The following is a 24,267-nucleotide window of genomic DNA, read 5'->3' on the forward strand; positions in this document are numbered from 1 at the left end:
TCAATTTTTAGTTTTGTAAAGAAGCATCACCAAAGAAAAACTTAATCACTTTGCAACAACTTGATTAAAGCTGCACCATGGCAACATGAGTATATTCATGAAAAACCTACTGTATAGTTTCAAATAAAAATATTTTAATCTCACACCATGTAAGGTACCAGCTCAGTATTGAACAGCCTGAGACTTTGCTTTGGTCAAAATTCAGTCAAGCCTAATACATTCAATTATTTAATGAAACATTTGTTGTCTTTTTATGGATTTCTGTTTAATTCTTTCTATAGAAAGAATGTACGTGGACTGAAAGAAACTCCATGACTACCACCTTATGGCATTGTGTAATATTTGATGGAAAAATTTAGATAACCTCTTGATAGTTCTGTAAAACAATCATTTAGAGAAGACCTTTGAAATGCAAAGTAGGAAAAGAAATGCATTACCACTAAATAAATACTGCAAACACTAAGCCTGTAACAGCTATGGAATCAGAACATGAAATCTTGTAGCATATATGTTCTTATGATTGTAGTATTTAATAAGCACTGACATGACACAGAAGGCCAATTTTCTTTTTAGAAAAAGAAGCCTGTCCTTCTTATGGTGATATATAAGAGATTAAAATAATTAGAGAGGAATATAATTCAGTGAGTAAGAATGAGTAATTTCATTGTTAATCTAAATGCAAGGAGAAAATCCAATTCTCTTAAAAGGAACCTACAAACCCTAGGAGCTGAACAAGTTAGATTATAAGAAACATACGAGAAGATTATATGTTTTCCTATTTTTTAGATTTTAGATACTTTTTCAAATGGAGCGAATGCGTAAGTGAAAGAAAATTACGCTCTCCAAATGCAAATTGCTTTTAAAAGTTTAAGGGATTCCTCAAGAAAATGTTAACATATTAGTGCATAGCACTTTAGCTTCATTAACAAAAATAAAGAGGTATTCACCTTAAACTTCCACTACAAATGAATCAATTTCAACAATAATGCTAAGATTTTTGAATGCTTGCTTTAAATTTCACAATTTTTTTTCTAAAACGTGGAAAATAATTTTGTAAATTTAGTGAATAAAACAAAGCATTAAACAATAAAAAGCCTTTCATTTACAAAACCGCATTACCAGTTGGATATAACCATCAGAAGTGTCTTCCAGGAATAACAGAAAAAGCATAGACTTCCTAGAAAATGCATACTATATTAGAAAACATGACTTGATGTTGGGACTTGGAGCTGAAGAGTGGAGAAACTCACTTCTTTCCAGAAAGCAAATTTCTCATAGCAATTTTTACTCCATTTTCAGATTGGGTCTTTGTTGAGAAAGCTTTGATCTTTACCTATGTGCAAAAGGATACATGCTGCAGCTAAAGAGATGCAACTGAAAACAGGAAAATTGCAGTAATGTAGTGATACTCAGTAGGTAGAATAATACATCTCCCGATTATCCATTTAAAATACAGTGATGCTTGTCTGCCTTTTGTTTATGTGGGTTTAAATCATTAACAGTCTTCACTGAAATACATTCTAATCATGGGTATTTGCTTCATTTCTGGGAAAGCAGCAGCAAAACGGTCACTTTACACAAAATAAAATGCAACTCTTGTGTGTTGACCTTTGCACGCAGTGTGTTTTAAATGGCAGTCTGCCTTAGATCCAACAAATTATTTCTATCCGTGTTCAATTACGAAGGATATAGCATGTCTACACAACTCATATTAAAAATGTTAAATGTATCTTTACATGCTTACTCTTAAATGATACTGAGAAAGAGTAAAGTTTTCTTTTTCCTCCTATTCTTTAATATACTGCTCAAATCTGTATTTAACACCTATCCAAGTGCAATGTACTGAATAATTTAAAAGTTTCAACATTTAACATGTAGTCACTTCTTGATGGGGAGTTTACATGTTATGCAAGTACAGGTAGCAGCATCAAAGGTCACATCAGTGCATCTCCTGGACACCATGCCTCTTCATATGTTGTGCTATTTTCTTTTGTGCGACCATAATTACAAATTTTGTAATTCTTTAGACTGCAAAGAAAGGGGGAAGTAATTCCACCAACTATGGTATTCATTTTCTTGCTTTTAATTGTATTATCACTTTTGGAGACTTTGGCAAATTCCACTTAACTAGCAGCAAGGGATAAAATTGGTGGTTTTCAAGTACTGCTTCTGTTACTGATGTTGGCATTTAAATGTCAAACCAGACTGAGGTTTACAGTAAACATGAAACAAGGGATTTTCTTTGAATGAAAAATCTCAAACCAAAATTCTAAATAAAGGAATCCTAGCACAGTATGTTTTTAAATGGAGTGATTATTTCCTTTTAAAGATTTAACATTCCCTAACTGACAGAAGTTAAAGATTTAAACGTGACAGTTAATTTATAATTCTCTACATTAAAAAGGCATTTAAATGTTAACCACATTTTTATATGAGTCAAGTCAAAGTAATGATAATTACAGTATGATACAAAAGAACCTGAAATAAACTTCTAGCAAACCATATTGAATATTAATGCTGTATTAAGCCCTGAAAAGCTGGGTTAGTAAACTCTGGAGTTTAGATTATATGCGACTTAAACGTAACGCAGGGTTTTTCTTCAAAGAAGAATACTTCATTTCAAAGTTTGGACTTTTATGAGGTATGTATTAATTAACTGGATTTTTATTAAATAAATTTACATAGCATCATTCCAAAACCAAGCTTCAGATTAATTTTCTTCTATAGGCATATCTCTATGTAGGATTTGCTAAATTAACATTCCATATAAATTAATAGCTTTTTTTCGTGTTTGTTGTGTTACGATCAGCAGTGTGATACTGCGTTGTGTCACAGGTCACATTTATTTGATTTCAATTTAGGAATGGTATCTGTACTATATATTAAATACGAGAAATGACACGCAGAATTTCCCATCAAACATCTTAAATACAGACCTATTTTAGGTGGATTTGTATAAACAAAACACATATATGTAATATAGGCGTGGGAAAGGAAAAGCTGGTTTGTTATACGCTAAAGCAAATTGGAGTAAATCAACCGCATCCGTGGGCTGTATAAGCAATACTACTCTGCTTTTCCCAGTACTATTTGGACAAAACAATGTTACTTTTTTATTTAAAGTGTTTTCTTCTCAACAAGGGGCCACCACTTCCCAATCTCAAAAACACGCCCCAGAATATGTTAATTAATTGTATTGTGTCTCTGAAAGAAAGAGGTTGCCAAATGCAATAAAAAAAAAAAAAGTCTTTCGATCAGTGAGCTCCGTTCCCACTGCTAGTTACCATCTAATTTCAATTCCACATATATATACATAGATAGATTTCCTCTAGGTACGACTTCGACCATTAAAAACTGAGAGCAAAAGTCTAACTTGACCACATAGGGTGTATCTGGGAAGCTTAACATTCCTGGCGAATTAAGCGCGCAAGCCTGGGATCACTTTTTGTCAATCTTACTATGGTACTTCAGAGTCGGGAATGTGGGTAATTTTTATATCGTGGTACTTCCCAATTAAAATTAACAACAATGCTCCTTTTTGAAAAAAACTTACTATATGAAATATGTCAACACATTCTGCACAAATGCAAAATAAAGAGCAATGAAGAATGGCAACAAACGGTCTCGCCCTCTTTTTTTTTTTAATCTTCCCTTTCAATAAGATAGTTTTCAAATAGCAATATATTGTTTTAGTAAATACAAGAGCATTAAATGTCCTTTTGAATGATGCTTTCTATATTTGTAGTTACCTTTTGAAAATTGCCAGGCAGCAATCAACAGTAAATGCATCTCCGGAATACTCAAGTAGGAGAAGTAAAACAAAACAACAAAAACCTTTCTTTCCTCAATCTTAAAGTTAATGCCTTTAGATATTATTAGGGTGGTGTTTTCCTATTAAATATTACTTGCATCTTCAGCTTTCGAATAACTTGGATGCTTTTTACCATCCAAACTGAATTAAGCTTTTATTTAAAGGAGTCCCACAAAAGCCTGCAAGTTTACAAAGAGTGAAAGAGAAGTCCCAAACTGTATTATCTTAAACAATGACTGCAAGCATGCAACTTCCCAAGTGTGCGTGGGGGTAGGAAAGTCACTTCAGAATTATTTTCAGCTAGGTGATATCCATAAACATCATCCTTTAACTTCTTTTATGTGCAGTTCACGATCTACACAAAACATTAATTTCTTGGCGATATATTTCATTAAAAAAATCTAGACATCACTTATAATATTTTAAAATAAATTCTCATGCACTTGGAGATAACTTGCTAAAAATAATCACAGTTCTCCCAGAAAGGATTTTCTTAAAATAACTAGTTCTCTAGAAATTCTTTCCTCATCATAAATATAAGCCCGTACCCGTTTTAATTTAATCTTCCAGAAACAACGTGCAGAGACATATTTTTTCCTTTAGAAGATCAAGGGCACTTGTTGGAAATTTTCTTGAACATCAAGTTAGTCAATTCTTCCTCTGTGTAATACACGAGAAAGTTCAGGTCTGAAATGGCGTACCAAAACAATTTAATTTCTAATTATTTTCGGGGGGGGGGGGGGGGGGAAGATACAACAAACGCTTTTCCCATCAAATAGATCTTTAAAAATCTCAAACCAACATAAAACAATCACTTCGGGAAAAAAAATCCAGACATCATGGTGCTTATATGAAAAACAGGGTAAGATTAATTCTCATTTTTATAAACAGACCATTAAGACGAGTTCCTTCCGAAATTCTCTTTGGCTACATTTATTATTCCAAATCCTGTGGTTCGGAGCAGTTTCTCCCGATTTCTTTAAGAAGTCCTGTTCTAAAATCCACCCCCAAACGGATGTTACTTTATGTACAAATCCACTGCGGTAGTGGGGGGTTCTTTACCTTTCAAGTAACACGTGAGCTACAGCCTCACAGGAGCTCTCTCAGTGGATGGCACTTCTAAAGTCTCCTCTCTACTTATTGACCCGTTTTCTCGCCGGACCCCCCCGAGCTGCTGCCTGCCAGCACACCAGCTGGCGGGGGGCCCGCCGGCGGCGGCGGCGGCGGCGGTGGCGGCGGGGCGGGCAGAGCCGCTCGGCGGGAGCTCTTCTTTCGGTTGCTCGCTCCGGCCGGGCAAGCCCCGCCGGCGGAAAGCGGCGCGAAAAGAGGCGGCCGGGGAACAATGGGCAGCGCCTGGAGGAGAGGGAGCCCCGGCCGCGCTTCCTCCGGCCCCGCCGCCGCCGCCCGGCCCCGCTCCCGCCGCTTCCTGCGGCCTCGCCCGCCGCCCGCCCGGCCGGTCGGGGAGCGCGGGCCCCGCTCGCCCCGCCGTGTCACCTACGGCGGCCTGCCCGGATCCCGCCCCGCTGACGGGAGACCCTCGCTCACCCTTGAAATCCCCTGGGCAGGCCCGCCGGTTCAGCGCCGCGCTGCCGAGGGCACCCACGGGTTTCCTCGCTCAGCCGCTCGCCCCCAAACTCTTCTCCCGCCCCCGGCGCGAAGCGTGCCGGAGGGCGAGTGGGGCTGCCCGGCTGGCCCGCCGCCAGCCCCGCGCTCCCGAGCCTATCCCGGGGTCGGCGGAGCGGGCAGGCCGGCCTATGGGAGCCCTCACCCCTCCGCCGGCTGCCCCCGGCCTCCCGCCACCGGCCCCGCGCCCGCCGGCCCCTCGCAGGCCATGAGCACTACCCGCAGGAGAGGAGGCAGCACTACAGACGCGCCCCGACCCGGGCGCTGCAGTGCTCGCTTCTTCCCTTCAGGGGACGGTGCTGCACACAAAAGGCGGCTCAGCATTGTTCTCCTCCCTGACCCCCAGATCCCCTTTTCCCCGTCGCAGAACCCGCCGCCAGGAGCGGGGAACGGGAAGGACCGGGATGGAGGACGAAGGCGGGGAGAGTCCCGCTGCCCGCAGGAACCGCTCGCCTTTCCCGAACCTCACCCTCTTGGCGGACCTGCAGCCTTGCCCTCGAAGCTCACCTGCCCGCCGCAGCCCTCCCAGCCGGCCCAGAGTCACGCGTGTCTGAGCCCCCCTGCCCCGCTCCCGAGCCCCTTCCCTCCGCGCCGAGCCTCGCTCAGCCCGGCCAGGGCCCTCAGTCCCGCCGGGCCCCAGCGCCGAGCACCGTGCTCCTGCCTTCCCGCTCTCCCTCGTCCCCTCCTTGCCAGCGGTGAGGCTTCCGCGCTCCCCCTCGCCTAAAAATCCCACGGAGGCTGCAAAGGCCCCTCTCTGTGTCTCAGTCACCAGAGCCTCCTTCTCAAGGGAGCTCCCCCCGCTGCACACCCCCCCGGGGAAACAAAAAATCCCAACCCAGTACCAATGCAAGGTATTATTTGGGGGTTTCGTCTTCCAATTTACGCGAAGCCATACTGCTTTTTAATCTTGATGAGCTTGGTTTGGGGACTGAGCGGTGTTTAAACTACAGCACTGCCCACTCTGCCGCCTGCGATCGCAGAACGGCGTGTTTCTGGCTGCCACGTTAAAAACACCGCGCGGGGGAAAGCAAGACACCGGGATCCAGCGGAAAACTCAAACGCACGTGAGGAAGAGAGCGGGAGCTACAACACGACACTGAGGAAAAACCACGGCTTGATTTAAATAATTGCATAATATTAGGATTTAACTTATAAATGTTTACATTTGTGTGATTTGATTAATGTCACGTTTGATTTCCTTAAAGCCACTGACAAGGTACTTTAAAACACGAGATTAACGTCTACCAGGAATATTCAACAGGCAAACCCTCTTCCCAGTGCCCCGCCGTCCCCCCAGACCCAGGCAGGTAGGGACCCCGCGCACCCCAGCCGGCGAGGGCTCCCCTCTGCCTGCAACCCCCAGCCTTCCCCCGGCGCCCCCCGCCAGCCCTCAGCCCGCCCCTCCCTCCTCCCCGCTCCCACCCGCGCCCTGTGGGTCCCGGCCGCCCCCCCCCGCAGGTGACGGTCACGGAGGGGATTCCCCCGCAGGCGCCCTCCCCCTGGCACCCCGCCCGGGGTGCAGCCAGCGTTTCAACGCGCCTCGCGGGCTCTCCCGGACGCCTCACGCCCGTTCAAACGCGGCCGGGCCCGCCTCAGCCTCTCCCCCGCCCCCACCCGGCCGTTACCGCCGCCGCCACAGGGACACCCCAACTCCTGCGCTCCGCCCCCCGCCCCCCCTTCCCGCCCCGGCGCTGGGCGCCCCCCGGAGAGCCGCCGCTCCCGGGTTTTCCCGGGCTGGCGCGAAGTCGGGGGGGGGGGGGGGGGCGGTGGGACGCTCGAGCGCGGCACGAGCGCGGCCGGCGCAGGGAATTGTGGGTAGGAAAGTGGTCGGGCGGCAAAGGAAGCGGCGGGCAGGGGGGAGGGGTGAAAGGTCAGCGGCCGCGAGCCCCCGCGCCCGCGCCAATGGCGGGCGGCGCCTCGGCGGGAGGGCGGACGGGCGGGCTCCGCCGCCGCCACACGGCCCGGCCCCGCAGCGCCCTGCGCTTCCCTCACAGCAAGTTGGGGCTGCCGCCCTCCCCGGCTGTAAACACGGAGCGTGTGTCCCGGGCGGGCGGCGGGGCCGGGCGGCCCGGCGCTCCCGGGGGACGGGACGCGGCCCCCGGACCTGCCCGCCGCCCGCTGTACCGGTTCGCGAGGAGGCCGCGCGGCCGCCGGCCCGAGCCCTCCGCGGAGCCGAGCGCCGGCGATGTTTGTTTGCACACAACCCCCACCCGCTCTTTGCTCTTTGATGCGATTTATTTGATTTGCAAATAATTGCAGATTTTCTCCCCCCGCCCTCCGTCTCCTAACCTCCGCTTCCTCTCTCGCCACCTCGCCAGTTGCCAGGGAGATCTGTCCTTCCCGGCAGCGCGAGTCGAGGCGCCCGCCGGGCTCCGGGGGAGACCCCGCACACAAAGGTCCCGGCTCGGGGGCGCCCGGGGCGGCCCCGCTCCCGCTCCCACCGGCCGCGGCTCGCCGTCGCGGAGACTCTCCGGTGAGTTCAGAGCCATGAAATCGGCAACTTCTGCTCGCAGCGGGCACCGCTGCTCCGGCGGTCTCCGGCGCTAAACAGGAGGTTTTTGAAATCGCTCCGCAACTTTCTCACCGTCCCCGCACCCCCGCCGCCGCTGCACAGCCTCCACGGGGAAAGTTGAAGCGAGTCCCCTCGCCAGCCCTTCGCCACGAGACTCAAACGGAGGACGAAAATGTGAAATGTTCACACGGAGAAGTGGTTCCCTTTGTTCTTTCATTGTTTCTACCCGAACTGGCGGATGCAAGGACAAACACTTACCTTCTCTCCTTTTTCCTCCAAAACACACCCGTTCCCATCAGCTTTAAAATGCACGGTCCACCTTGGAAGCGACTACAAATGTCGGGAGAGTTTGTATTCCATTCTTTTTCGCTCTCTGCTCTTTTTAGCGTAAGATTAAGTTGCCGAGCACGTTGTTGCAAGCTGTAGCCCCCCGCCTTAGTGAATGGTCACGTTTAGGACCCTCCAAGTCCATCCTAATTCTGCCAGTAGAATTGAGGGTATTGGAGGTCTAAACTTTCAAAAGGAAAAGGGCCTGCGTCTATCTAGCAGACCTGAAAACGCACTCGGTTCCTCACTCATTTCAACAAAATGGATATAAACATTTCACCCCAGACAACTCAATGCAATACACATTTTAAAGCCTGAATGTAGAAAAGCTGTTCCCTCAGCTGAGATAAGCTAAAAGTAAACTGGCATGGAGAAAATCTACCTCAGTGTATTCCGCAGTGGGAATCGTTTCTGTCTGGAGTTTAAAACAAACAAACAAGAGCATCATATAGAAATATTAAGCGTAAAGTTTAAAAGGAAACAACCTCCCAGAGGAACGTGCTACCCAGAGTGAAATGGAGAATCACAGCTTTTTCAAGTGGCCCTTTCTGGCAAAAATTACTGCTTTTCATTTTTTCCCCCGTGTGACCAAGGCAGAGGAGAGGAACCCGTTTTCCGCTTGCTTTGTAGTCCAGTCGGTGTTTCGCACCCAGCCACACAAGCAATTCCCCCCCAAACCTTGCTTTAATCTGATTACGATGAGATTTGCTGATACAATGAATATTTGAAATGATCCTTGTGTCTTAGTGAGCGGGATGCATTTTCAGGCTCCCGTTTCCAAGGCTCCCCGCCGCAGAGGGAAGAGGAGCGGTGGGGAGACCCCGGGGCCCCGGCGGGGTGCCAGCTGCGGGGGGAGGGGGGGGGGGGGGCAGCCCCCTCCTCCGGCGCCCAAGGGCGCCAGATTCATCCAGCCCAACTCCCTCGACCGGTGGTTGGAGCGGGATCCTTAAGTGCCTTCCCTCCCCCCGCATCATCACGCCTTTGCCAATTGAAAAATAAACAAATAAATAATTTTTTTAAAAAGAAAAAAAAAAAAAAGGAGGATGCAGGCGATCCAAGTAATTGTGGGACCGGGAGTGCGTGTTGTGTCACACCCCCCCCCCCTCCTCCCCCTCCCCCCTATGTGGCCTTAATAGCAAACTGGAAGGCCGGTTTATTTCATAGGGCCATATTACAACCAACAAGGTAAATAGGGAGTCGTGGGGGGAGAGGGAGGGAGGGAGGGAGGGAAGGAGGGAAGGGGGGGGAAGAGAGGGAGGGGGGGAGAGGGAGAGAGAGAGAGAGAGGCTTTTCTTTGATAGCGTTTAATTGGAATTGAAACATTCTGGGGCTGTAAACATTCTTTATTTATTCAGCACACATAAGCGGGCATTGTTTTATCACCATCATAATTACGGTGTCCTTTAAACTGACTGATAGCAGAGGAGATAAGGGAATGCGCCTGTAGCTCCAGATCAAATCGCTGGCTCTCCCCGGGTCACCAGGATCCACACGGTCCTTGGAGATGAGGAGCGCCGGAAGATTGTGGCCTGGCCATCCCTTACGTCATGAAAGTGATTTGTACCACATTGCTAATTTGGTGCAATTCATAACCTCCCGATCTCCTACGTTTGCAACTGCTTTCCAGTTTGCAGGGTGTGTTTTTTAAAATGTAGTTCCCCAGTGTAGAAATTAAGAGCGATCACCTATGTGCAAGAGAGGATCTTATTTCCCAATGTTTGTTGCTTTACCTTTGTCTAATTAAAAATGCAAACTTTTAGGATCCTTTCAGAACAAAGCCTCACCAAATCCCCTTTACGTCCAAGGATTTGCAAATTTATAAAGGCTGCATTGAATTCAGCATGGGTCAAGGGGCAAAAAAAGGGTAGAAGGTCACTGCATTTTGATTATGGGTCAGTAAACAACATGGCATGTAGTATGTGTCCAGAAACTCCTGCTAAAAAGTATTTTAAAACTACCAGGAGTACCAAACTCAAGAAATAGTCTTAGCCCATGGTGATTATAAATGGCACAAAATTCTAGTGTGCAAGTGACACCCCAGCCCCCACGGCAAAAAACACAACTTAAAAAGCACTTAGCAGAACTCTGCATTGCTGCTTTGTTTACAAAAAAAAAAAAAAAAAAAAAAAAAAAAAGACAAGAAAAAGAAAAAAAAAAAAGAAGAAAAAGGAAGAAAAAAACCAACCCTGAAACTCCTAGGCATAAGAGTGTTAGCCAGATTATGATGATTTTTTTTTTTTTTTTTTTTTGTTCAGACTGTTGGTTGGCATTTCTTTGTCCTACACATTTAGGAGATTTAGTTATACATTCTGATTTGTTGTCATACTAGAATTCACGGCAAATTTTAGGTACTACAGTCACATTTGGCTGACTTTAAAATAGCAGAAGGATCCTATTATACTGTTCTTTGACCCTATTATATTTACGTTACTGGACTCTTTGTGATAGCCTCTAGCTGCTTTCTATCTGTGTCCTCCTTGAGCAAACTATGCCCAGCAATACCTAAAAGCAGAGTGTAGGGTCAGAAAACAAGTTCTCATTTGAAATATATATTTCTGCCCGGCGTCACGAAAGCAAAAGGTTTATTTAATGCTTGTCAATACCTGAGGACATGGTCCAGCACTTAACAAATAATAATAAATAATAATAATACTCTAATAATGTGGCAATCCTAGTGTGAAAATGCACATGACCTCTTAGGTTTTCCCGAAGATTTTCAAAAGAACTCTCCCCATTAGTACAACGGCCGGTGGACATCGCTGTTGCATTTCCCAACGAAACGTTTAAAAGACTGTAAATGGTGTGTGCATTACTTCATTGCAGAAGGAAGAGGTCAGGCTGAATTGCACTGGTATTTAAACATAATCATACTATGAAAATAAATCAAAACGTAACGTAAAGGGAGTATTTTAAATGTTGCACACGTTTTCTTTCTGGAGCGACGTGGTTAAGCACTTCCCCGCGAGCATATATATTTTAGCGCAAATTTACAAAAATGAAAGTATACGATTTCCAATAAATGGGAATAGGTCTACAGCGAGGTATGATGAATATTATTTTGCTCTTTCTTTTCTAATGAGGTTTATCCCTCGGCCAGACAGCTTCAAGACCGAAACACTACTGGCTATAGAGTGCAGATTGCAGATTGCACGCTACTCAACGTGAAAAGGAGCACGGTTGATTGATAGTCTCTGTGTGTGTGTGCGCCTATACACACAACTCTCTGTAGTTGCATGTATATGTATTTGGCAAAACCGGGCATCTCGGGGCGTCCTTATCTTAAGAAATGTGAGACAAACATCCATCCCTTTAATCATGTTCATCTTTGATCACCAGCGAGGGTGACACAGTCCACAAAATTAACAAAGAAACTCCCTCGCTTTTGAGAGAGAGCTACACACACATCTGGGGCTGCACACACACGCGCGACGTACACACGGACACACGAACACGCAGGCATACACCCCGGCTCCCCGTAAGTAAATTATTGCATAACTTTTCACGTCATTGATGCCAGACACCTCTAATTTTGCATTTTCATTCTTTTGGCCAGCTTTCACGTTAACAGTCTAAGCCATAAATGTTGGTGGCTATTGATCGCAATCCCCTGTGTGCGTGCAAATCCATTTTCAAGTCCCCTGCCTTTAATGTGCGTGTGCGTGTGCAAGGGGCCTCCGCCGGCTCTTTAGCAGGATCTGCCCCCCCAGCCTGCTCGAAGACGACCCCGGATACACAACGTGTGCCGATGGCCAAGGGAAAGCACACGCACACGCACAAAATCAAACCCACCAAGCAAACGACGGAGAAGTAGAGCGACAGAGGTCTCCGTGTGAGATGCGGAGAAAGATTTGCAACCGAAAGTGTGTGGAAGGACACGGTGGGGGTGTGCAGGCTGGGCGTCTGACATTTCCCAAGACTTCTGGTGGGTTTCTCCCTGCCGACATTTGGCTCTGCCTCGCCCCCAGGGCTCATGGCCGCACCTTTCGGGAAATCGAGGTTCGCCGGAGAGCCGCCACCAGTGTCAAACGTTTGGCAGCGCCGGAATTAAAGCAACAAAAATGATGCATTTTTCACACAGTTGCCGAATCCCGCTGCCAGCCTGTCACCGGCAGTACGTGGGTGCGGGTGCCCGTAGCGCCCTGCGTGCGAACGCACGCGTGGATTTACACGGGAATCCAAGCCAGCTGAACTACCTGGCAAATAAAGGACTTTTCAGCCCATCGGGGGTTTTGGTAGCGTCTTCGGAGCAGCTTTCTCGGAGTTTACTGTTCCTTTAGTGTTGACTCCATAGCCTTAACCTTAAAGCAGGGGGAGGAGAGCAGCGGGGAGGGGGTGGGGGTGTTGGCAGCATATAAGTACATCAGGAGGAATTTTTAAACGACCTTATTGTCTCTAGCTCTAGAAAGACTACGATGATTTCTGGTTAGCGCCAGCAGCTGTTTTCTCTCGAAACTTTGCTTGCAGCCTCAGCGTAGACCAGGGTGCCTCTCCCAGGAGCGAGGCAGAGAAAGGCGAGGCTAGGGGATCCAGATGCAAGGCGAGGGGAGGCGAACTCCGCGGATGGTCTGAGCTGTGCCGAGGCATTGTTCACTGCTGCCTCTCGGTTACGTTTAAAGGCTGAAATATCACGAGATCCACTCAATGATCCTTTTCTAATTCGAGGGACAAAATGTAATTTGCCGTAGCTCTGCTTCCTCGGATGGGAACGCTACCCCCGGGTTCCAAAGGGGAGAACTAGGCATCGCGGTTCGCACACACATGGATTAAGTTGAACAGCGGCGATTGCATCTGCGCTGGGAGAGCAACAGTAGTCCAGGGCTGACTTTTCAAACCTCAGCCCTCCGAGTTAGAGGCTCCCTTGAATAGACTTCCTCCATTCCCGGATGCACTGCTCCAAATTCCCACTCCTCTCTAGAATTCCTGCGAAATTGGGGGCTCGCCGGCATTTCGCCTTGGCACGCAAAGCTGCGCCTTCGCAGAGCGATTATGCGCTTTATTTTAGCTCTACCTGACGGGGTAACACGAACTCCACGCACCATATTGCCAATACGCGGAGTGGATATGGACGTTTGGGACTGAAGATTTTTTTGATTTTTTTTTTTCCTCTGCCGATTTTTTGCCAAGTCCCAGAAATATGAGATGTCTCATTAATCTCGCGGATATGTCTAATTCGGGCTGCGCAGTGATACAGAAAAGTGCTCGTGTTTGTATCCAGCGGAACACTGGATGCACGGCAGAGATTGGTGATTTTTTTTTTTGCAGCGCCTAACGTGCAAACCGCAAGCATCACTTTAACGTGACAAGGGAGAGGCATGCAGCTATCGCAACATTTGCGAGATCCTCGTTCCTGACGCTCGAATAATTGAACGTTCCTAAGAAGAGGTTAAACCTTCGTGCTGCTTCTTCAAATTGATTTTAAGGGGCTGCTATAAATGGAACATCAAAAAGCTGCGGCAGGGCTACTGCGAGCGGAATATGCAAACTGCGAGCCAGAAGCATCCTAGCCCGTTGCAATACCGTACGTTGTGTGTGCCAGCACTTTTTTGTTATTACGTAAAGGCTCTTGGAAGCACCTTGGATATTTTACATTCTCCTTTCTCTGCTGGAAGCAATCAGCACGCAGGAATCCTGACGTGGGCTCTGGGACTATAGGACATTCCAGCTTGTGATCCAGCACGGTTAATCGTGAAAAGTGTATACATTTCTGGCTTATCTATGCTTTGTTATGGGTCTGACGTGAGCCCACGTCCTCCTCCCCCCTCCCGCAATATTACAGGCAGAATTTCAGTTAAAAGTCTTACAGTATCACGGTGCGGGAACCCGTGGTATTCAGAAAGCAAAATAACCTTAGTCCCCGGCTGTAAAAAGCTAATTAAGCAGAAGAGGAAAATCAAGAGAAACTCGAAAATGTAAGTATTCCCTCTCGTTAACAACCGAGCATTTAACTTTGGAGCCTCAGAAAGGGAAATACCAGGCTGTTCTGCACGTTTTCGCTAAGCTTCATTTTCCACACAATGCAGAATGCCAGTTTAAAGCGGCTACGTTACCGAAGGATTTTCCATCGCTACGATCAGACTTATGTCCTTTAAATTCACAGCATGCACAAAAGAGCAACGTTTGTCCAAAACAGGCTAAAAATATACGGAACGATAGGGGAAAAAAGCATACAAATCCTTCCTCGGAAGCTAGCGACGAGGAAGTCTGAGAGGTCTGAGTGTGTTTGAGCTCGGATTGTTTAATAGAAAGATTTATATACTAACTGTATTATTTACTTTGGGAGGGGAGGTGGCAGTATAAGGGTATGCTAATTAGTGGGAGATTTTTTGGGGGAAGGGGTGGAATATCAATTTTTATTGCATCACCTGTCAGGAGTGTCCAATCAGCGTTGGCTTTAGGGGAATTAATTGATGAAGGTGTCTCCGGACGAGCTCACTTCACTCTGTCATTTTATTTGTAGCTAAAGCAGCGGCGGGAATAGCAGCTGCATTTCTTTTCTCTTCCTCCCTTCACATTCCATTATCATAGTTTCCAATGGAAAAGCAGGGAATGAAAGGGAACAGGTACTGATCTTCAGCAGCAACTTAGAGAAACACTTTGGCAAACCTGATTTTTAAGATTATATATTGATTGTAGCCTCACGGTATTTTTTTAATTTATTTTTTTAATTTTGTCTAAAGTTTGGCACTTCATTCACCAGGAATAACAGCCTTTGTTATATTTTATTAGCAGGATGCCTTGAGACAAATACAGCATCTGGCTGAGGATTGTGTGTGTGTGGCTTTTTATTTTTTTTCTTTTTTTTTTTTTTTTCATCTCTCTCTCTCTCTCTGCAAATGCTGGGAATAATTTAATTCACGAAATGGGAGACCTGAAGTCGGGTTTTGAAGAGGTGGATGGCGTGAGGCTCGGCTACCTCATCATTAAAGGAAAGCAAATGTTTGCACTCTCCCAGGTTTTTACAGACCTGCTTAAAAACATCCCGCGAACTACCGTGCACAAGCGAATGGATCATTTAAAAGTAAAAAAGCATCACTGCGACCTGGAGGAGTTGAGGAAACTCAAAGCCATCAACTCCATCGCTTTCCACGCCGCCAAATGCACCCTGATCTCCAGAGAGGACGTGGAAGCCCTTTACACATCCTGCAAAACCGAACGGGTCCTTAAGACGAAACGGAGGAAAATAAGCCGGGCGCTGTCAGCCACCGACCTCCGGCCGGAGCTCGCACCCACCGACCCCTTCTCCGGCTTCTGGAAGGAGAACAAACTTTGGCTGGGCTTGAATGACTCTCCCCGGCCCCTGCTGCCCATCAGGAGGAAAGCTCTGCGTCCGGGGGACACAGCCTTGCTACCGGCCTCTCATCTACCTCACATTTTTAGTAAATACACTGGCCACAGCTACCCAGAAATCGCTCGGGCGCCTTGCAAACCCCCCGTAAACTATGAAACGGCGCCGGCGGCGGGCGGCTGCGCGCCCCTCCGCGCCCGCCGCCCGCCCGCCGCCCGCCCCCTGCCCGCCGCCGCGGCGGCGCGGCCGCGGCTCCCGGCCGCCGGCCCCCCACCCCTGCCCGCCCGCTGCCGCCGCCGCCGCCACGGGTCGGCCGCCGCCGCCGCCGCTGCCGCCGCCGCCGGCGCGCTGGGCCCCCCCGGCGGCGCCCGCCGGCCCCTGGCCGTGCCGCGGCCCTGCCGGCCCCGCGGCGCCCCGCGGCTGCCGCTGCCGCTGCCCCGCGGCTTCGGGCCGCCGCCGCCCGCCTTCCCCGAGAGCGGCAGCAGCGACTCGGAGTCCAGCTGCTGCTCCGGCCGCGCCGCCCACGACTCGGACTGCGGCTCCAGCCTCTCCAGCTCCAGCGAGGGCAGCTCGGAGGAGGAGGAGGAGGACGAGGAGGAGGAGGAGGAGGAGGAGGACAGCGGCGCCTCGGACTCCAGCGAGGGCAGCTCGGAGGAGGAGGAGGAGGAGGAGGAGGAGGAGGAGGAAGAGGAGGAGGAGGAGGAGGAGGACAGCACCTCGGACTCCGACTCCAGCTCCGTCTCCAGCCAGGTCTCGGTGCAGAGCATCCGCTTCAGGCGCACCAGCTTCTGCAGCCCGCCCGGCGTGGTCCACGCCAACTTCTTGTACCATCTGGCGGCCGCCGCCGCTCCCCGGCCCCCGGCCCCGGCTCCAGCCCCGGCCCCGGCCCCGGCCCCCGCCCCCGCCCCGGCCCCGGCCCCGGCCCCGGCGGAGCCCGGCGGGCCGCCCGCCCTCCGCGGCCCTCCCGGCGGAGTCAAGCCGGAGCTGCCGGAGGAGTGGGGCCGCCCCGGCTGGGCTCCCGCCGCCCCGGCGCTGCGCTGCTCCGGCGGCCTGGGGAGCTGCTTCGCGGAGATAAGAGAGGATAGGGTATCCGAGATCACATTCCCACACTCTGAATTTTCCAATAATGCCAAGAGTACTGACCTAACAATTAACTGTGTTGCAAAGGGGGCCTCTTCACCTAGCCCAAAGACAAACAATGCATTTCCACAACAAAGAATACTCAGAGAGGCAAGGAAATGCCTTCAAGCAACTACTACACACCGTGCAGATAACAATACAATAGCTGCTAGGTTCTTAAATAATGATTCTTCATCAGCGGCAGCAAATTCAGAGAAAGATTCCAAAATCCCTCATTGTATTGAATTTGCCACGGATTTGCCCTCTTTACAAACTGATCCTGAGGAGGATGCTGCTTCTCCAGGGGCAGCAGCAGCAGCTGAGCTCCAGTGCACTGATACAGGCAATAAGGCATTGCCATTCCTGCACAGCATTAAAATCAAAATAGAGGACAGCAGTGCGAACGACGAGTATGAGCCCGATCTTACAACACATAAGCTAAAGTGTGAGTGCAATGATACTAAGGATGAGTTTTACGGTGTGACTGAGAGTAATAACCAGGACGCTTTATTAACAGCCAAGGAAGATTCTGCATGCACTGAGAAAGAAACCACTTCCTTAAACCCGCTGACTCAGAGTCAGGTCCTCTCATGCACTTTAGGTACTCCAAAACCTGAGGATGGGGAGTATAAATTTGGAGCAAGGGTGAGAAAAAATTACAGGACACTGGTTTTGGGAAAGCGACCTGTACTGCAGACTCCTCCAGTCAAACCAAATTTGAAATCAGCTCGAAGCCCACGTCCTACAGGTAAAATCGAGACACATGAAGGAACACTGGATGATTTTACAGTTAACAATAGACGCAAAAGGGTAGCCAGCAATGTAGCATCAGCAGTGAAAAGGCCATTTAATTTCATGGCAAATTTTCCCTGTCCACCATCACTAATTATTGGCAATGATGGGGATTTGTTGCCAGCTTATTCCTTAAACACCACTAAGGATTCCCAACCACCTCACAAGGCCCATCCTGTATGGAAATGGCAGCTGGGCGGTTCTGCAATACCTCTTCCACCTAGCCACAAATTCAGGAAATTTAATTAATAAAATAGTTTGGAAAATATTTTCTTGAACCACCTTTAACTTTCTTACGTTTTTTAAACTCTGCAGGATGGTTTGTACAAGCCCATTAATGCTATACACACTTTTGGAATCCTGTTTTATCACGTTGTGAAGACAGAAACCGGATTACTATTTTCTTTACAACAGTGGTTTTTTTGTTTGTTTTGGGTTTTTTTTGTTGTTGTTGGTTTTTTTGTGTTTTTTTTTTTTTAATTTTTTTGGTTCTGTTGCATTTGGGGTTTTTTTTGTTACATTCCACAGAGTACTTCAGGCTAAAGACTCAAGTTAAACTCAGTTATTATGGTAGAGCTGGAACACTTTACTGTTTAAATGCTAATAATGCACCAGTACCTCAATTCAACTGCTGCAAATAAATGTCAAAAGGTTGAATAATAAATATTAGAATGAGCCATTAAATTTATGCACTAGATTTCGAAAATGGAAGTCTAACTGTTAATTCAGTTAAAGTTTGTTAAGTTACATGGTTGCACAGTAAGGGTTCACTATAATTCAATGTGGCAGCAGCCTACTTTTCGGGAGCTTTGTTTTTGGGTGCAGGGGTGTCTTTTTCGAAGAGCAGTTGCACTTACTCCTTTTTCTCTGGTTTGGAAAGGCTGGGGTCCGCCTGCGACCCCAGCGCTGGGAAAAGCTGCCTCATCTGAAACCAGTAAATAAATGTGGAATTCTATTTTTGGTAAAAGGGTGTCTTTTTACTTGTACAGCCACTCTTTGCAATTGGGAAGCCTTTTTGTTTCACCCAGAGGTCTTAAATAAGGTTACTGTTACCCACTAATGTCATACTTAAGTTGTGGTCTGAACATGCCCCTTACAAACTTGCAAAGCAACTAAAATATTTGCCCGGCTAGCAGTACAATTTATGGTCCAGCCCCTCACGCTGGCTGGAGGAAATAGCAAAGCAGTAAATACAACACAGAAAGTGAAACGAGAGGCCGTAAGTGGAAAGAATACACAAAATGAGAAGACCATGTTATTCATAGCTTTTTGGCACCAAAACTCAGGCGTTTTGACCGTGTTATGCTTCCCGGTTCTACCCTCATCTCTTGAAATTTGTTGTCGTGGGGTTTTTTTTACCATGCCATCCTCTCTATGTAGCAGAAACATTTCTACTGCACGTGACAATCAGAGGCAATTATCTATATTTGCACTTAATATCGAAATAGTCGAACAGGCAGACTTCTAGAGTCTAGCCCTCGGTAAGACATGCTGGTATAATATATTGTGATGATGGAAGCAGTAAATCAAAATTATGGAAATTTGCACTGTTGAAAAGCATGCTTTAGCTTTATTTTCAATTAAAAACACTGTTAAAAAAAAAAATCCTGATTCCATACACTTTGAATTATTGCAGAGTTATCCATGGTTTCCTCTCCGTTTGTAAGTTCACTGTTTTTATTTGGAGGAAATACGCTTCAAGAGGTTAACTGTTTCCCTCCCTCCCCCCCAACCCCTCGAAAAGAAAGGGAAGGGGAAAAAAAAAAAAAAAAAAAAAAAAACAGAGAAAGGCTGGAGGCCGAGGTGGAGGCAGAGCTGAGGACGGGGGAAGGTCTCTCTTGTGGGGGGAGGACGGATATAGCAACTCGGAAAACAGCCTGAAAAGTTTGCAGCTTGAGAAAGGCGGTTATAATTGAGTTGCTGAATCAGCAGAGTTTAGGATGAATAATTGCTGGTTTCTTTCTTTGGATTAGCATTTTATTTATACTAGATCATTCCCAAATTAAATTTTAAGGATTCCACTCATCGATCAATCCCGGGAGAATAATTTATCGTAAATCAAAAAAGGAAAACAAAGCAACAATGTAATGTTTACTGTGTGACTCAAAGTCAACATTTCTGCTGGCAATCCACTGCCTGGGTTTCAATTTTTTAATTCCTGCCTTTTGTGATGCCCTCTCCCAACCCCTCGTGTCTCTAAATATTCCAAGCAGTTGCTAACTGATTTCAGCTCTGTTTACTATATCCACGCCGTAGTTTTCCTCTCATTGTAAAAGGCCTAGTCTAAGAATACCTGCAGCCAAATATATTTAGAAAGAGTAAACAATTGCCTTTCAGTGGAGTTACCCTTCCCCCCGCATGCACACGCACACACACACACACACGCACACACATCACTTTAAACTGCCAATTGCAAAAGGTGCATTGCATACTTAACCGCTCTGCTGAAATTACGATGGTCATGAAAAATCTGCTTACTGAAGTTGTTCTGAGATGAATGTTTACATTCGTATGTTTAGAGCTGCACAGATTGCAGTCTTATTTCAGAGAACTGTAAATACGTACAAAATGTACTGCTCAGGAAAGCCCCCCGCTCTGTTAGAAAGCCGTGTCTGCTTGACAAAGGTCTTTCCTTGACCAAAAAAAAAAAAAAAAGAAAAATGCAAAAAGAAAAAGAAAGAAAAAAAGAGAACCAAACCCAAATGCTAAAAGGTGCAATATGCAAACTTGAAGCCTAAAATTTCGCCTTGTCAATTAACAACATATCACTTTCAAAGTAACTCCGTCCCCTTACCCTGTTTACTTCCAATTAGAGGTATACTGATTTGGCCGGGAATTGTAAATTACAGAGGTGCCTTTTCAGGTCCCCAAAATAATCCTGGGAGGGGGGGAGGGGGAGGAATAAGCATAAATTTATACCAAATAGGCTCTGCAGAGTTGAGGATGTGAAATATGGTGCCCAGGCCTGCCAGCAGCCAGGGAGCTGCAGGCCTGGGAGTGGGAGCAGGGCAGGGAGCGCCCCAGGCCCAGCACCCACCGGGCATCCCCAGCAGGCTGCTCCGCCAGGCTCCCTGCCACGCAGGCAACATCAAAAGGCAAGAAGTTAAACAGCCAAATAATTTTCACACGTGTACACCTCAGTTTAGTGCAAGCCCCTAACAAGGACATTCGTGTTTTTACTACCGTTGGAGAAATTAGCCAGGTACAATAACTCACTGGGGACAAAAAAAAAAAAAAGGTAAAAAAAAAGGGTATTCTTTCCAATTCTGGTAGTTTGGTAACTGTTTCTGATAGCATTGTAATTATTACTGCGAGCAGAGTTCATTATCATTTCAGCCTTAATCATATAAAGTCATATCATTGAGTTATGTAAAAATAACCAATTTTCTCCCATAAAGGTAAGTTCTAGTAACGAGGAAAAACAAAGCCAGGTTACCATTTTGTTGCAATGTTTACAGGAGAGAAAATGTATTAGAATGAATCGCCACCATTTTCCAATTCCTGGTGTAGACAAAAATCAACAGAATTTTCTAGAGGAAAAAGCAATCGAGGGAAGAGCCTGTACTTTGTGGACTATACTCCATAGGTATTTGTCACAAGTCGAGTTCACTGGTAAATTTAGTGGGAAGATTTCTGCTGCCAGATGGAAGACAAAAGAAAGTTTTGGACTATTTTTAATTCTCTAGAGCATTAAAAAGGGAACACGTGTAATGCCTTCAGCAACGAGGTATACTGCCTTAAAAGATGTAACTTGCTGTTTACAATAATTTACTTTAAGAAGTGATTGTTCTATAACCTACACTTACTTGACTACAGTGGGATAATCTCTTTACCGGTTGTTTATTTAAAAAGCCACTACTAGCAATAATGCAAAATAGTGGTAGATGTTGTATGAAGATTGCTGTTCAATCAGTTCACTTGGTGATTTTTTTACATGGTCTCTGATCCTTTTTTCTCTAACAGATTTAGTTGCCAATAAATTAAAGTTTCTGCAGAATGAGAGCAATGCTATCATGTTTGTGTTTGTCACTGTTCACACGTGTGAGTGGTTGAGACAGAGAGGGGTAAAATGGCATTTTCCACACGCGGCGGTAATCTGCAGGAAAATATTCTACATATGCATTATGTTAGAGAACATGAAACATGGATAACGTTGTTAATTGTGTTTTTTATGGTTAAAAGGATTGCTGGAAAAAATACGTAATTGCTCATCCTGGGATCTATTTGGTCAGCTTGGAGGTACAAAAGGAGGGCAAGCGCATGAAAATTTAAAGCCCTGGCTAGCAAAATAAGGAGGGAGGCATTGAGATCTACCTTGCTAAAGTCATGCATGTAGACATTACCCATTCCCCTGGTATTTAGCCCTGCAACTACGCTTAAAGAAAGCGTGGTCTAACAGTGCCTGGGCCGAGCGTAGGGCTTCTGGCTGTGGGGCTGCCGGGGCTCAGGGTGAGTGCTGCAGCCTGCCCGAAAACCTTTCGGGAAGGGACTGCTAACCGGTTTTAGGCCTTCCACGTTGCATTTTTTCACTGCGCCGATATAATTATTTGCCGTGCCCTAGGCCCCTCTCTCTCCCCCTCTCCCTTTCACTCCGAGGCGGCCTCACAAGCCCCCGCTTTAAAAGGCCCGAGATGTTTTGCATGAAGCGCTCACAATAGGGGTTGAGAGAATTGACAGTTTCAAAAACAAGGCGCCCTGTCCTTTCCAGATGCCGAGGACCCCTCTCCCGGACCATCTCTCGTTTGCTCCTCGCTGCTGGTGGCTTTATCCTTAGCATTGCAAATATACGGCAACAGCTGTGTTTGTAAACAGGGGGGAGGCCGGCGGGAGCCCCACCGCCACCGCCGGCCCTGCTCCGCGCGGCGCGCTGCCTCCGCTGGCCGCCGCCGCTTCGCTGCCTCACCAGCCACCGCCTGGAAATTTAAAAAAAAAAAAAAAAAAAAAAAAAAGGAGGGGGAGAGAGAGATTAAAAAACTGAAGGGAGCGGGCCCGGGGCGCGGAGGCCTTCGACCGGCGGGCCTGCTCGGCAGTGGGGTGGCCCCTGCGCGGCGGGCCCGGGGCACAGCGCGCCTCGGGCCGCCATCTTGCCCGGCGCCACACAGCCTCCCCCTGGCACCCTGGCCCCGCTTCGCCGCTCCGGGAGCGGCTCCCCGCGGCCGGGCGGGGGCGGCGCGGCAGCCTGCGGGGCCCCCGGGGGCTCCCGCACTTCAAAGCGGCCTCTCGGCCGGGCCGCGGCTCCCACCCCGCTCCCCCCTTCGGCTCCTCCGCTGGGGCGTCCATCTTCCCCGGCTCTCCTGTGGCGCGGCCCCGGCCCTGCCGCCTCCCGCCCTGCCCTCTTCCTGCGCGGGGGGCCGCGGCCGGTGAAAAGCCGCGGGGGGAAGCCCGCGGTGGTTCCGCGGGGCCCTCGGGGCAGCTGCCGGGCGAGGGGCGGCGCGGGCGGCCCCGGGCCGCGGCGGGGAGGCGGCCAGCGAGCCGCCGGTGGGGACCGGCGCTGGGGGAGGCCTCGGGGAGCCGGGGGAGGCCTTGGAGGCTCCGGGAGAGGCCTTGGAGGCTCGGCGGAGGCCGTGTGCTCTCCGCCCCCGCGGAGCCGGCCCCGGGAGGGGACGGGGAGCGGGGTCAGCGCGGAAAGTGCAACAGGGCTGTTTGCTCTTGCGTCTAAAATGCAGTCGGGGCTGTAAAGCGTGTGAAATTACGCACTGGTCTCTTAAAGAGTGGCTAATTTATAGTAAATAGCGAGGGCTTTGTAAATGGCTTTATTATGTTGTTTCTTGTTAATTGTTGAGAAAATCCCCATTGTTGAGTGTGAATGGCTTTATGGGCTAACCCGGTCTCCGGTGCAATCCAGGGGCAGTAAATGGCCGCTCCGCTAATGTGGCCCGTAGCGAAAAGCCGGCACCAGCCGCGGTGACCTTTGGGCGGCGGTGCCGGGCTGCGCGGAGGGGCCGGGCCGGGCCGGGAGTGCGAGGCCGGGGCGGGCGGCGCGGGGGCCGGGGCCGGGGCGAGCAGCGGCCGCGCTAAAATGGACGCGCCACGGGCAGCCCCTGCGCCGGGCGCGGCGGCCTCGGTGCCCCCTCGGAGCGGGGAAGCGCCGGGACCCCGGCGCGGGGGTGACCCCCCTTCTCTCCCGGCCTGGCAGCGCGGGCAGCAGCGTTGCGGCGCGGCCCCGCGGCGGGCCGGGCCGGCTCTCCCGGCGCAGGGCCGAGCCCGCCGGGGCAGCGCACACGTGCAAGGGCCCGCTCCCGGCCTTTGTTAGCGGCCGCGCTGCCCGCCTGCCACGCAGCGTCCCGGCCGGCTGCCCGGGGTGCCCCCCGCCCCGCCGAGGGGCACGTCAGCCCGGCGAGGGGGGGCGGGGGGCGCCCCGGCAGCGCCGCGCTCCGAGGCGGCCAGCGGCCTCCCTCACCGCCGTCCCCCCTCTGGCAGATAAACAGGAGCCGGCCCCGCCAGGCCCTGCTGCCCCTGTCCCCGAGGGGCGGGGGGCCAGGGGTGTGCCGCAGGGAACTTCCCCCGGCTCCACATGGCAGGCACGCCGCTGCTCCCGGCCGTCAGAGGAACCGGGGCGCGGGGAGCCCCCCGCCGCTGGGAACATAAACGCCGTTTCGCCGGAACGCCTCCCGGGTGCACGTGCCTGCGTATTATAAAATACAAATCGCGATGAAATGTAAATTCCACTCTAGAAACTTATATTGGGCTATTCTCTTTCCCGAAATCTCTCCCCCTCTGATTCCGCTATTAGGAGAAATCCCCCTGGGTTTAGAGCACTTGTTTCACGGATTTCTGCACAGCCCACATCTGTTGGCT

At 49.0% G+C, this 24,267-nt stretch overlaps 1 protein-coding gene across 1 annotated transcript; it reads left to right on the plus strand.

Moving 5' to 3' along the window:
• Nucleotides 1-9,567: 9,567 nt before the first annotated feature.
• On the plus strand, nt 9,568-21,435 carry SKIDA1 (SKI/DACH domain containing 1). The gene is made up of 2 exons (XM_074834237.1): nt 9,568-16,437; nt 16,492-21,435. Exons 1-2 carry the CDS (start codon nt 15,133-15,135, stop codon nt 17,716-17,718), a joined length of 2,532 nt encoding a protein of 843 aa, XP_074690338.1. The 5' UTR covers nt 9,568-15,132; the 3' UTR covers nt 17,719-21,435.
• Nucleotides 21,436-24,267: the final 2,832 nt, after the last annotated feature.

Source organism: Strix aluco, chromosome 1, assembly GCF_031877795.1.
Source record: "Strix aluco isolate bStrAlu1 chromosome 1, bStrAlu1.hap1, whole genome shotgun sequence".
NCBI classification, from domain to species: Eukaryota; Metazoa; Chordata; class Aves; order Strigiformes; family Strigidae; genus Strix; species Strix aluco.

Excerpts from the sequence above, each read along its gene's own strand:
- SKIDA1 (XM_074834237.1), top strand. The coding sequence starts at position 15,133 with ATGGGAGACCTGAAGTCGGGTTTTGAAGAGGTGGATGGCGTGAGGCTC. Across the intron at positions 16,438-16,491 it reads CGGCCCCGGCTCCAGCCCCG|CCCGGCGGGCCGCCCGCCCT; the intron begins GCCCCGGCCCCG and ends GCCCCGGCGGAG.